At 45.4% G+C, this 13,830-nt stretch overlaps 3 protein-coding genes across 4 annotated transcripts in view; 2 read left to right on the top strand and 1 right to left on the bottom strand.

Annotated features, from left to right (window-relative positions):
• hs2st1b (heparan sulfate 2-O-sulfotransferase 1b) overlaps positions 1 to 13,830 on the bottom strand; it is a 48,615-nt gene that overhangs the window by 21,918 nt on the left and 12,867 nt on the right. The gene's annotated exons all lie outside the window — the stretch shown is intronic.
• LOC143491441 (uncharacterized) lies at positions 2,085 to 4,443 on the top strand. Its single transcript, XM_076990450.1, has 4 exons — positions 2,085 to 2,161; positions 3,008 to 3,668; positions 3,924 to 4,239; positions 4,343 to 4,443. The coding sequence occupies exons 1-3, from the start codon at positions 2,085 to 2,087 to the stop codon at positions 3,930 to 3,932; spliced, it is 747 nt and encodes a 248-aa protein (XP_076846565.1). The 3' UTR covers positions 3,933 to 4,239; positions 4,343 to 4,443.
• Positions 4,429 to 7,319, top strand: LOC143491479 (uncharacterized). The gene is made up of 4 exons (XM_076990523.1): positions 4,429 to 4,572; positions 4,646 to 4,897; positions 5,093 to 5,398; positions 7,200 to 7,319. The coding sequence occupies exons 1-4, from the start codon at positions 4,429 to 4,431 to the stop codon at positions 7,317 to 7,319; spliced, it is 822 nt and encodes a 273-aa protein (XP_076846638.1).

Below are 13,830 nucleotides of genomic sequence, written 5' to 3'. Positions count from 1 at the left end.
TGCATTTTATAGATTATAAACATTTATATATAAATGATGTCTATAAGACATTTCACTTATATGGACACAGACGTTTCATTTTATAGATGTTTCTGAACGTGCATTCTGCTGTAGACTAGAGACATCTCTTTATTTCTCCAAACACAGAGGTTAAAATTTTCCTTTGCCGTCACAGCAAGCGATTATTTACCACTGTGTTTCCCCTCCAGCTGCACTGATTATGGCACACAGACGCTGGAGATCTCCTGAGGCCAGTCAGTGGAAATGTTACTTCAGAAGAGCTGTGGAAAGCCGTGTCTGGCTGAAGGGGACCCTACTCCCCAGCATGAGGAGTATATTTAACCGTGCTGAGAGCCTCCACTCGTAACGTCACCTGGCAACCTGCTGTCTCAGCTTCCCACCCTGACCTCCTGTGACAGTGATACACAACAGTAGCAGATACCACCTGCTCCAATCAGAATGCAAGAGCAGCAGATACTACCTGCTCCAATCAGAATTGAGGAGAAGTAGCAGATACTGCCTTCTCCAATCAGAATCGAGCAGCAGTAGATAATGTTTGGTCTAATCAGAATGTACCCTTCACCCTCATCAGAACAGCAGCTCTGGGTAAAAAGTTTCATGACTGGGATGAACATCCTATGGAAGGACACACACCCTCTGATAATCACATTCTGACCCACACACACACACACACACACACACACACACACACACACACACACACACAAACACACACACACACACACACACAAACACACACAAGCTCACCCATCCACAAAGGCCAGGGCACTGTGGTAAACATTGGGAACAATGTGTCCCTGAAACAAATGGTGGAAGCTGTGCTGCATGCAGACAGAAAGACCAGCCCTGTGTGCACTGCTATGAGGGTCTTCAGAATAAAACCTGTCAGCCAAAAATAACATCTGAGGGCCAGCAGCCTCTCTTTCACCGTTGTAGGTACTACCAGAGGGAAGGCAACACAGTTTCACAGTCAAAGTGATACCAAGCCTCTAGGATATCACCCTCATCTCAGTTATAAGCTCCCAACACCAGAACACACATACTGCTGGCAGAATACTGCTGCTGAGGTTTCTGACAGAAGGCATTATGGGACAGGCCTAATTAAAATGGCTATTCCCTATAATTTTCTATTCTGAAAAATGACAGCTTCTAACTGGGTTAACAATCCGATCAGGCGATCGCTGAAGCCAATTCAGACCCTGTAAATTAATTTAAGGTTGTGGTACACGTGATTATAAGAGGTGGATCAGACTAGTGCATCAGAAATTCTAGAATACCAACAGATCTACAGTGTGGATGAGGCACAGAAATGCAGTCGGTACGACTCCAAACATGTCATGTCCATGACTCACTTTCTGTACGTGGTCCACTGGACTGTCCATGATTCATTCATTAACTTCCCTTATAAACAAACAAAATAAAGCAACGACCACTAATGACCTTAGAAGACGCCCCCACCCCCCACCAAGGACACAGATGGAAAACTAGTGTCCAACAGCATAAAATCATAAAGTGTTTATGAAACACCTGAAAAAGGCTTATACCATTTCTTATACCATTATACCACGCTAGCACCTTGCATGTGCTGGACTGGTCCACATGCATCTTTGCACGGCCTGTATCTGGGGTCCTCTTTGGTGTGGTAGTCCCCAGCCTCTACAGATCCAGTATTCAGGGTGTGTCCCTGTGCTGCAACGGTTAGTGACTCTGTGCGGTCTTTCAATCCAGCCCTGTCCAGCCACTCCATATCAGCCTCTTCCCCATGTGCTGGGTTTTATGTGCTGATTGTGCAGTGGTTCATCCATGATGGTTCCTGTTCAGGCTCTCATTCCCATCCACCTCGGGTTTGTGCTGTCTAAGGGAGGTACTCTCACACACACGCACACACACACCTGTACTGCAGACTGCTATTTGCAGCTGCTAACAAAACGTATGAAAAAAAAAACAAAGCTAATGTAAGAAGAGTATTTGGTAGGAATGCAAAGCTACCAAGGAGACTCGACAAACAAACCACCATCTTCCTCACATGCTCATTACACTGTGATGCACAGGTCTGCCACGACATGGCAGGCGGCACACTCCTAATTACGGTGTCGGCCAAGCCACCTTGTCCCTCCGAGTGTGAAGGGATCCACACAAGGTGAGGTGTAATTATCGGGGAGCTCTGCTTAGATGACCTGTGGCGATCGCTTTTGCTCGGGGGGCAGATCGTTAGGTCCAGCAGGTAAACCCCACAGAGTATTCAGTATGACACAAGATACATCAACCTGTACACAGAAACACAGCCAGGCCTTAGCGAGGCACTTTAATCAGACTACATGACCCTAACTGGGTATCGAGCAAAAGTGTAGTTACACCTCAGAAAAGTAGCTTCAAGCAGCTGTTACATATATGAAGTGATTAGGAAGACTGAGTGATCACTTTTAGTAAGTGTATGCACTCAGTAGCTGCACTTAACAGGCAGCCAAATACATTTTATAATCTAAATTGTAAACCATCAGAGCTGGCGCTAGCGTACAGTGAAGCCAGCTGATGGAACCAGAGAAGAAGGAACCAAGCAGGAGCCCGTGATGTCCGACTATGTTCAACAGGTGTAAAAAACGTACTCTATATTTTCAGATATGCTTGACGCTGGTGGAGAGATGACAGGATGTTGTTGAGAAGACTTGAATACTTTTTCAGGAAATGCTAGCTGTATCTTTCAAGACAAACAAATGGGTTTTCCTTGTATTCCTGTGAGCCATTTCATGTACACATTGTACCATTTTTTTACCAATATATCTGCCACCAGGCAGATATATTGAGAGGTGTATACAGCGACTAGACAGGTTACTTCTACCTCGTCCCATTATACATCAACACAGAGGCAATCTCCTTCAAATTTGGCTAAGTATTTCTTTCTCTCACTCGACTACTTTACCATCAAGTTACTTCACTGCTACACTTTAAACATGTGTTTCTCAATATCTGCTCTTTCATCCCACAGAGCCAGACGTTCCCATCGTTACCACAAGAAGCGCAATGCAAGGAATCTCATCCATCCCTCAAGGTCGTCACATTCTCAGACCAGGGTGATGGGTGGACTCTGGAATTGCCAATCTGCGGTTCGGAAAGCTGACTTCATCTCAGCCTTAGCATCTCATCATTCACTGCACTTCCTGGCTTTGACTGAGACCTGGATCACTCCTGAGAACTCTGTGACTCCAGCAGCCCTATCCTCTGCCTTTAACTTCTCCCACTCTCCGAGACAGACTGGCAGGGGTGGTGGCACAGGTTTGCTCTTGTATAGGAAGTGGAACTTCACTCCACTTTCATTCTCGCATCTCTATATATCTTCTTTTGAATATCATGCTGTTACTGTATCTTTTCCCACTAAACTTCATATAAATGTCATTTACCGCCCTCCTTCTCTTCTAGGTAACTTCCTAGATGAGTTGGATGTTCTTCTGAGTCTCTTCCCCATTGATGGAACCCCATTGATTCTCCTTGGTGACTTCAATCTTCCATCGAACAAGCTGCAGTCATCATGTCTCGAACCGCTGCTCTCATCCTTCAACCTTGCTCTCAACCTGACCCCTCCAACGCACAGAGCAGGCAACATCTTAGACCTGATCTTCAGCAGACCGGCCCCAGCGCTGGATATGACAGTAACCCCCATGCACTGCTCAGATCATCACTTTCTATCTTTCACATTCTCCCTTACTGCTCTCCCTGTCAATGCCTCTCCTTTAGGCACCTTCCTCCTTTCTGCACTCCATCTCTCACTCATCTCTGGCTTCAACTATCCTTACTACCCTTCCACATCCTGATTCCTTTCTATCTCTTTCCTTGGTTACAGCCACAGATACATTGCTTTCTTCACTCTCGTCTGCAGTTAACCCTTTGTGTCCTCTTTCCTCCAGGCCAGCTAGATCCTCCCCACCTGCCCCGTGGCTGACTGAAGTCCTACGCAGCAACCGGAGAGAGCTAAGAAAGGCAGAGAGGAAGTGGAGGAAGTCCCAGCTTGACTCTGACCTACACTCCTATCAAGCTCTCTTCTACAAGTTCTCAACAGAGGTTACTGCTGCCAAGTCATCCTTCTACAAGGAGAAACTGGAAGAATCAGCGTCGGATCCACACAGGCTCTTTAGGATCTTTTCCTCTCTTCTCAAACCCCCCTCTCCCCCACCACCCTCTTCACTTACCCCGGAGGATTTTGTCACCTTCTTTGAGGAGAAGGTTAACAAAATCTGTCAGTCATTTTCCTCTTTCTATACTTCCTTCACCAATACTCATCCTCTTGCCATTAATTCCTTAACATGTTTTTCTCCTCTTTCCACAGATGAGGTCCTACAGCTACTTAAATCCAGCAACCCAACAACCTGCCCACTGGATCCCATTCCATCCACACTCTTCCAGACAGTCTCCATGGATCTGTTACCCTACATTACGTTCATCATGAACAGCTCCTTGTCATCAGGCCAGGTCCCAGCTGCATTCAAGACTGCCAGAGTGGTCCCAATTCTGAAGAAGCCCACCCTGGACAGCTCAGATGTCTGCAACTACCGACCGGTATCACTCCTTTCTTACCTATCAAAAATTCTTGAGCGTGCTGTATACAACCAACTGTCTCTCTCTCACTCAGAACCTGCTCCAGGACCCCAACCAGTCGGGCTTCAAACCAGCACACTCAACAGAAACGGCCCTCATAGCGGTGACTGAGAAGCTCCAGACTGCAAGAGCATCCAAATTGTCATCGGTTCTGATCCTTCTGGACCTCTCTGCAGCTTTCGACACAGTGAACCACAAGATCCTCCTATCTGTCCTCGCTGACCTGGGAATTGCGGGCTCTGCATGGAAGTGGTTTGAGTCCTATCTAGAGAGACGTTCTTACCAGGTAACATGGAGAGGGTCTACATCTGCTCCTTGCAGGCTCCTTACTGGTGTCCCTCAAGGCTCAGTGCTAGGTCCTCTCCTCTTTTCACTCTACACCCGTTCTCTTGGTGATGTAATTACCTCTCATGGTTTCTCGTACCACTGCTATGCTGATGACACTCAACTAATGCTTTCCTTCCCACCATCTGATACTCAGGTTTGCAGCCGTATCTCGGCATGTCTGAGTGACATCTCTTCATGGATGGCAGCTCATCATCTAAAGCTCAATCCCAGCAAGACTGAGCTGCTGTTTATCCCTGGAGCTACAGGTCCTCAGCAGGATCTTGCCATCTCATTCGAGAACTCTTTGATTGTTCCGTCTAAAGATGCAAGAAACCTTGGGGTGACTCTGGATGACCAGTTGTCATTCTCTGCCCATATTACGAACCTGACTCGGTCATGCAGATACTTTCTCTACAACATCCGACGTATCCGACCCTTCCTCTCTCAGGAGACCTCCCAGGTGCTTGTCCAGTCTCTTGTCATTTCAAGGCTCGACTACTGCAACTCTCTCCTGGCTGGTCTTCCTCTGCAGGCCATCAGGCCCTTGCAACTGATCCAGAATGCAGCAGCAAGGCTTGTCTTCAATCTACCCAAGTTCACTCATGTCATTCCACTGCTGCGCTCCCTTCACTGGCTTCCCGTGGCTGCTCGCATACAGTTTAAAATTCTGATGCTTGCCTACAAAGCCAAAAATGGACCAGCTCCTTCATACCTTATGGCAATGGTCAAGAGTCGATCCGCAGCTCGAGCCCTTCGCGCTTCAAGTACGGCTCGGCTTGACCCGCCATCCCTCAAGATTCATGGAAGACACGCGACAAGATGCTTCTCTGTCCTGGCTCCCAGATGGTGGAACGAACTTCCACTGGCTATCCGAACAGCGAACTCTCTCACGGTTTTCAAACGCAGACTGAAGACCCATCTCTTTGTAAAGCACTTATAAGCACTAATCTACTGAAGCATTGGTATAAATCGTAATTGCACTTTATCTATGGGAACACTTGCTAATGTAGTCTTGTAGGTATTTCAGTCTTGCTAGGTATTGCTCTGTGTCTAATCTTATATTTTGTTGTCTTCTTTCTAGGTATCAGCACTGGCAACTGTTTATGGCAGTGCTTGAGCTTGAGTAGTTTGGACTTAAACCTGTTTATACTAGATAGAGATGCATATTCTGACTAAACACTTAGCACTTTTGTAAGTCGCTCTGGATAAGAGCGTCTGCTAAATGCTAAATTTTTTGCTGTCTATAATCTGATTGACAAACCCATTTTTCCAAGTCACACTCCTTGTATGTGGAAACATAATTCTGATTCTGAAGTAGTGTCAATCAGTGTGAACTCTCCCTCAAACTCCAATATTATCACAGACCATAATCAATAATTAATCCAAAATGATCACTGTATTTACGAGTCATCCCTCCCATCTCCAGCACATTTTTAGTGCAAAGGGGTCCCTTTAAAACCCCCATAGTTCCTTTAAAGGAGATCTTGCTAATAGAGATCTCATCTCATTACAAAGTGAAAATAACAAGGCTTCCTGATAGAGGATGATTAAGACAGAAGGGCCAGAGTCAGGAGGAGGAAGAGGAAGGCCCTCAGGCAGGCTTGGGAACCCATGCAGATGAAGCGTCTACGCTTCACGGGCCAGTGAGTAAGCGCTGGCTCCCTCTGGTCCTCTGGGTGCAGGAGAAGTGATGCAGAGTTAACAGGATCAAAGGGAACAGAAGCCCTAGATGAAAGAACCGTGCTGAGAGAGACCACTCTCCCAGAAAGAAATGGTGATATTTTCACAAAACTTCATTAACCCTCTCTCCATCTTGGCATCAGCGTTGAGAGGATTTCAACGATGACTAAATAGTAATACTTTTGACTTGTGATTAACACTTCAGCAACACACACACACACACACACACACACACACACACACACACACACACACACACACACAAATACATACACACTCTGGGTCCAGCCTGACTGATACCAAATGGTTTCAGTAAATCCTAATGGCCAAGTAGATGACTGATATGACTGATGTATCCGCCAGACCACCCTCCTGGCTTGTCTGGTTTACCAGTATATTGTGAATAAACTCTTGCCAGTAACCTCTTACCAATCAGAATTATTTTTCTACTACTCTGCTCTGTACTTTTATACAGAGCTTGTAAGTACAAGAGAAATGTATCATCTCTACTAATGATTGAGGAGTGTTCATGAACTTGATTATGTGTTGTTGGCCAACTAGGCGACGTTCCCTCTGCCTAGCAGAAGGTGGCTCTACACAGAGATCTCTGCAGAAAGCTGTGCCCAGCTAGTGACATCACTGCAGAAGAGATCTCTGGCCAGCTAGTGACATCACTGCAGAAGAGATCTCTGGCCAGCTAGTGACATCATTGTATAAGTGCTGCACAGTTAGTGATATCACTGTATAAGAGTTCTGCATAGCTAATGACAAACATCACTTGGCAGCAGACAAACATGGTATATTATGTATACAGTACAAGTACAGTTTCATATAGGTCAAGGGTGCATATGAAAGACAGAAAGATGTTCAAAACTGGAGTGAAGAATGTTGGGATGTTTTACACGTATACCCGTTTCATACAGGTGTGAGTATATATGTACACACACACTATATATATACACACACACACACACACACACACACACACACGCACGCACGCACGCACACACACACACACACACACACACACACACACACACACACACACACACACACACACACACACACACACACACACACACACACACACACACACACACACACACACACACACACACACACACGACATACAGTACTTCATAAAGGCGGGTTAGAGTTAACCAGATTTTGATGAGGAAGTGATTTTGCATTCTCCTAAAGCCTGTGTTAAGACCTGGAGCTTCGAAGACTGCACTGTATCTGACAACGACTCTTTGATCAGCGGTTCCCATGGAGCCAAACGATAAATTATTCATCTAATTCACAAAGTCTAAACCAGAACTAAACCCTCTCAAAGTCCCTCCATTGTAATCTCCACATCACTCTGGCAGCCTGGTGTTCACTCACACTTCACTAATGAATAAGCTGTAAAGAAAAATCCAGTGGCAAAAATTGAGAAAAATCAAAGACTGGCAATCACAGTAACACTTGGGTTTCACTCTGATGCTGGACATGTCCCTCAATGATGTGTGTACTGAAACCACGCCACTAATGCTGCAGTCCCTGACCGACTTCCTGTCCTCCTATGGCAGTTTGCTTCCTTAAAACGGTCAGAGTGTCATTTGGATTTCTCAGATGGAAATGTGAAATTGCTCAAATCACTCTGGTGAGTGCTCACTTTGTGCTGTATTACATAAATACAACTGCCTGACTCACTTAAAGAAATGTAAATGTCACTTCACTTGTATTCTCGGTATTTGGACAGGAATAATGTTTGCTTATCCGCCACACAGGACTTGAAGTTGACACCGAAGCTGAACTGCAGTGCGTCGAGCTTTAGTCAGTGGGGACTTCATGCTATGCTAATGTATGTAGGAATTATGGATTTTTTTAATGAGCTCATAATTTTTTGGATTCCAAAAATAATCACACAGTTGGTGGTTCAATTAGGTGCCAGCCAGCTGGGTGTCACTGCATCATTAGATAGTGCACAAGTCTAAATCTGACATTAGAAGTGCAAGAAAGTGTGCCAGGAAAACAGGCCACCCTGATCTTAAAAAGGCTGAATTCATCAATCAGAGACTTAGAAAAAACACTGCATATGTCAAACACAATCGTTTAGTACACTAGTAGGAAAAAAAATTGAAAACCGTTTCAACCTTTAAAGAGCCGAAGAGCACTGTAGCGCATGCACATGTATGAGTATCAAATTCTACCGTCAGAGGACAAACACACCACTTTAACCTGAGAGGCTTCGCTATATGACGGAGTCTTCCACACAGAGTGAGAATGCTAACCTGAGAGCACCAGTAGGCTCCCCAGCACCTGCTGAGGTGCACGACCTGCCACTTCAGGCACTGACGGCACAGGCTTCCCAACCAGCTACAGGAACAGAATACAGAATTTTTAATTAAGATTGTTAATTTACCCAGTTACCCAGATTTGGTCTCCTGAAATGGGGAAATCATGCAATTATAGCTCACACAATTGAGATGTAAATGCACATAAATTAAAACTGACATTCTGTACTTAACCATTGTTCCATATTAAATTCAACGTACTGGAGTGCAGAGCCAAAACAACACCTGAAGAACCAGCGCAAGCCCACTCCACCCTCTCCCTCCACCCTACGACTCCACCCAACCCCTCCACCCTACGACTCCACCCAACCCCTCCACCCTCTCCCTCCACCCTACGACTCCACCCAACCACTCCACCCTCTCCCTCCACCCTACGACTCCACCCTCTCCCTCCACCCTACCACTCCACCCTACGACTCCACCCTCTCCCTCCACCCAACCACTCCACCCTCTCCCTCCACCCTACGACTCCACCCTCTCCCTCCACCCTACGACTCCACCCTCTCCCTCCACCCAACCACTCCACCCCTCTAGAAGACAAAAATCAATGGAACAACTTGTTCAGTGAACTCGTGTAATTACCAGATTACACAGCCAGATGTGGATTTAAGACCCAAATAAGCACACCTGCATTACACCACATGTTCCCCATCGCACTGTGTATATTTTCACATATTTCATATGAACAGTGCAGAGATAAAATGTGCTTTCAGCCAGGGCTTGGGTAAAATCCAACATATGGCACAAAGAACTAGCTCTGGCAGTTCAACACACCTTGAACAGAGAGAAAATGTACTATTGTCTGTATAGTATGCTATCATGAGTAATTGTTCCTTCTCACTGTATTCTCCAAGCTATACACTTGCAAAGCTATTTCACACCTTAACATTGGAAGCACAAGTCTGGTTCATGCTTTTCTTGCTCCTGGCTGCATGTAAAGGACATGCCCTACCTGTGCTAACCCTGTGCTAACCCTGTGCTAACCCTGTGCATGACCCATGACGAAAAAGTGCATCACCCCACTGTAGAAACTGGGGGGGTCTCCACAGTCAATTAGTTCCCCATCTTTCCCTGCTTATATGAGATTGTGAAAAGGTGAAAGCAGAAAGGAAAGTGTTCATACACTGATCATACGTGGTTAGTGGACTGGCAGGGTAGTTTGAGACACAGATGTCACAGCAGCTCTGGCAGGGTTTCTAAAACATCACACACATACAATTTACAGGTGTCTCTCTTACATCTTACCCATCTCAGAGACCAAACCCTCAACACTCCCAGGCCAGAAGGGTGTTTGGAGGCCTGCCAATCAGACCTCATGCACTTCAACATCACAGCCAGTCATGGCAAGAAGTTGGATATGACAAAAAACGTGTGTGTATGAAAGTCACTGTAAGTATTGTCTAAATCAGATGTCATTGAGTGACTCAGTGCTCGGGCAGACCTAACCCTTCCATGAGCAGATCTGTGAGCTGCATGGACATTTTGTGTCATACTACAAAAGCCTCTTTATGGCAATACATAAAGACAGCATAGCTTCAGAAACTGCAAGTGTTTGTCGGCAGATGAAAAATTAATTATAAAGTCACAAGCCACGTTCCAATGACAGCACATCAGTGGAGCTGTATCAAGGAGACAATTCAGCAGAAAGATGAGTGAGCCACTCATGGATATTAATAGCATCTAACCTCAGATGCTCCTGAAAAGATGAGACATGAATAATGCAACTGAGATGACTGATGAGGTTTGGACACCGGCCTCAGAGTAATTTTAACCATGGAGCGCTAAAGATGACGGAACAGCGGCGATGAACTCAAACGCATTTTCAGTTCATTCTGTGATCTCTCCGCTGCAGATGTTACAGTAGTCATGCCTGAAATAGGTGGGGTGAGAGTGTGAATGGAAGGCTAATGGAGGCTGGGCCGTGAGTCATGGCGGACTCCTCTGGGGGTTCTGTCAGTGTGCTAATCCATTTGTTCTTCCGTTTGCTCTGGGAGCAGCTGGGGGGACCTTGGCATGCTACACTTATATAATTGATGAAAAGGGGACTCAGGTAAGGTTCAGGAACTTAAAAAAATAACTCAGAATAAAGCAGAGAAGAAAGACTGAAGGTAATTCCATGACTCTGAATGACATGCCTGCAGTATGCAGCCTTTAAAAACCTTTGCCAAATCACTGCAAAGTATTTCAATTATACACTTTCATTTAGGCAAACCACCCTAACCCAAACAAAAAGAAAATCGGAACATGCTCCATTTTTATATTAATGACATTACAGGGAACAGAAGACTATTGTCCTACAATGGCGTTCAGGTCTGAGGTGAATCCTCCTCCTTCTATCAGAAGTCATGCATAAATTAACCAGGATGTGAGGAGTGTGATGTGAGGAGAAAACACAACACATTCTCAGTTCACACAAATATGAGAGTTTACGTTATAGATGTAGAAATAAACGGATCTGTTCCTCCCATCATAAGGACAAGTACAAGCAGGAGAAAACAAGACGACCCAATTTAAGACGACATATGGGAGAGATACACCTGTGCCAGCGTGTCAGAAGGGAAGACACAAGGTTAAGGCAAAGTCACCAAACCCTTGGAAAAGAAGCCGTGTGTCCCCACGCTGTCCCCTACAGGACGCTCCGAATCCCATTACGAGAGTAGGAACTGGGTTGGTTAGTGTTTAAATTACAGAGCAAGTGCAACAAAATGGAGAAAATACTTCCATAGTTCAGTAAGGAAAAGATATGGAATGGTCCTCTGGGGGAGCTTGGGAACTGCTGATGAGAAGCAGCCTACCTTGTCGTCAATGCCAAGAACCTGGTCAGATGAATAAGCGACTTGAATTATTCACTACAGTCCCAATACACTACAGCCAATGATGACTCTGCATGTTTCGAAGTGCAGAATGCGGTGCATGTTTCGTTGGAGTGTGTCAGGAAGTCTGCACAAGTTTGCAGCGTGAAGGAGAAACCTCTGGACTACACGTCTTCCTCTAAAATCAGCTCGATCAATGTCGCCACGGCAGACGCGGTCGCCTCCAAAACACAATACTGCTGATGCTCATCTGTCATATTACACTTGTCCTTTGATATTTGCTTCAAAAAAAGGGGTGATGGCAAAAGTCACAGGAGACAGTTTTATTGAATTCTGCAGATGGTAAAAGTAGGAAAACACACACACACACACACACACACACACACACACACACACACACACACACACACAATGCATTACGAATTATAGCTGCCATTAAAGTGGAGTCCAGCTGTAGGAAAGATGGTCAACATGTCGATAATGGAATGCAGACAATGGAAAGATCATCAGGACCCAATGCAAAAACAAACAAGAACCAACCTGGATCCAGACCGGGACCCAGAGGCAGCATTCTGCAGGGCGGGTGATGGGTGGGGTTTGCCTGCATGCTCTGGAGTGTGAGATGGAGGCCAACGAATGTGTGTGAGGATGTACTCAAGTGCACACACACTACCATCCATCCATACACCCACCCACCCACCCACTCATCCATCCATGCACCCACCCACGCACGCACTCACAAACAGCAGCAGGCTTCGAGCTAAGGGAGTTATGGATCGTGATGGGAATGGAGATGAATGGTGACCCCAGGCAACCCTGATATCTTGACTCTGCCATGCATCACTGTTGTTCACACTCTACCTGTCACATTTAGAAATTGTGGACCATGATTTCAGTTATTCAAAGCACCTCATGATATAAGAAATAACGTTGTGGGGTGGGGAAGTAGTGGATGTGCATACTTTATAAAAAAAACTGCTTACAAATCAACTAACATTTATAAAACAAAAAATCTAATATGGGTTGCCCGTTTCTTTACTGGTGAGCCAAAGCCCTGTAATTTAGCATATGTGCAGCTCTTCAACACTGGACTCAGCTTGAGAGGTAATGACCAGGCCTTCTTTGCCAAGGCAGATGGCCTAAAGCACAGAGGAACAGCTGGACAGAGCCACACAGGACAGCGCTGGACCAGGACATGATCCAGAACCACCATCATCTGCAGTACAGCAGTTGTGAAGAGCTGCATCCAACACTTATTCTCATTCTTGACCTGAACAATTCAGAACTAAATCCTAAATGAATCGGTGCCAGCTTATCTCCTAATTTGAACTGAAATTCAAACCTTTGAATTCGAATGCCACCTCTTTGTTGATCTCTCTTGATGTCTCATGAAGATGATTGAGATGAAACTACAGTGCTTCATACTTAGAAGCTGTCAATTGAGACCTTGGTGTGTAAACTACATTCAGCTGCACTGAAAATGTACCATGGTTTGGGCTTCCAAGTTGGGTCTGCACGCAGAATCCAGACTGCCTGGACGTCGTCCAGCTAATGCCGTTCGCTCAGCTGTGAAAAAGACATTGATAGACCACTTTAGCCTCACCGTCACAAACAAACGAGGAAGTGAAAAACTAATCAAAAGCTCTTGATGGTCATTCTGGTCCATTGCTGGCCAAAGTAGCACAGCAAGCACTACTTAATTATTTGTAATCTACATAGAAACTAGTGGTTTTCATTAACGAGGCAGCTCTGGTGTCGGTACAGCCAACTGCAGTAAGTCGTTTCCATATTAAAGCTAGTAAGCGACCTTATCTTACAACAATATAACTTGCTCTTTCATATCTTGACAGACACGATAGTGCCAGGCACTATGTTCATGTTTCATCTACAGCACGTTAACTTTCCTGACCTCTTTACCTCTACCATAGTAAACAGTATGCTTCACTGATTAGTGTGCTGTGTTTTAAGGACTGCTACCATTACAATGAGAGCACTCAGGAAAAGCAGGTGGAGGCCAAACTAGGTCGTCCACGAGGTTTAGAAATAAAAGCAAGTGACAG

Source organism: Brachyhypopomus gauderio, unplaced genomic scaffold (assembly GCF_052324685.1).
Source record: "Brachyhypopomus gauderio isolate BG-103 unplaced genomic scaffold, BGAUD_0.2 sc75, whole genome shotgun sequence".
Classification (NCBI taxonomy): domain Eukaryota; kingdom Metazoa; phylum Chordata; class Actinopteri; order Gymnotiformes; family Hypopomidae; genus Brachyhypopomus; species Brachyhypopomus gauderio.
The sequence above is the reverse complement of the archived record's forward strand: the minus strand, read 5'-3'. Positions and strand labels throughout refer to the sequence as shown.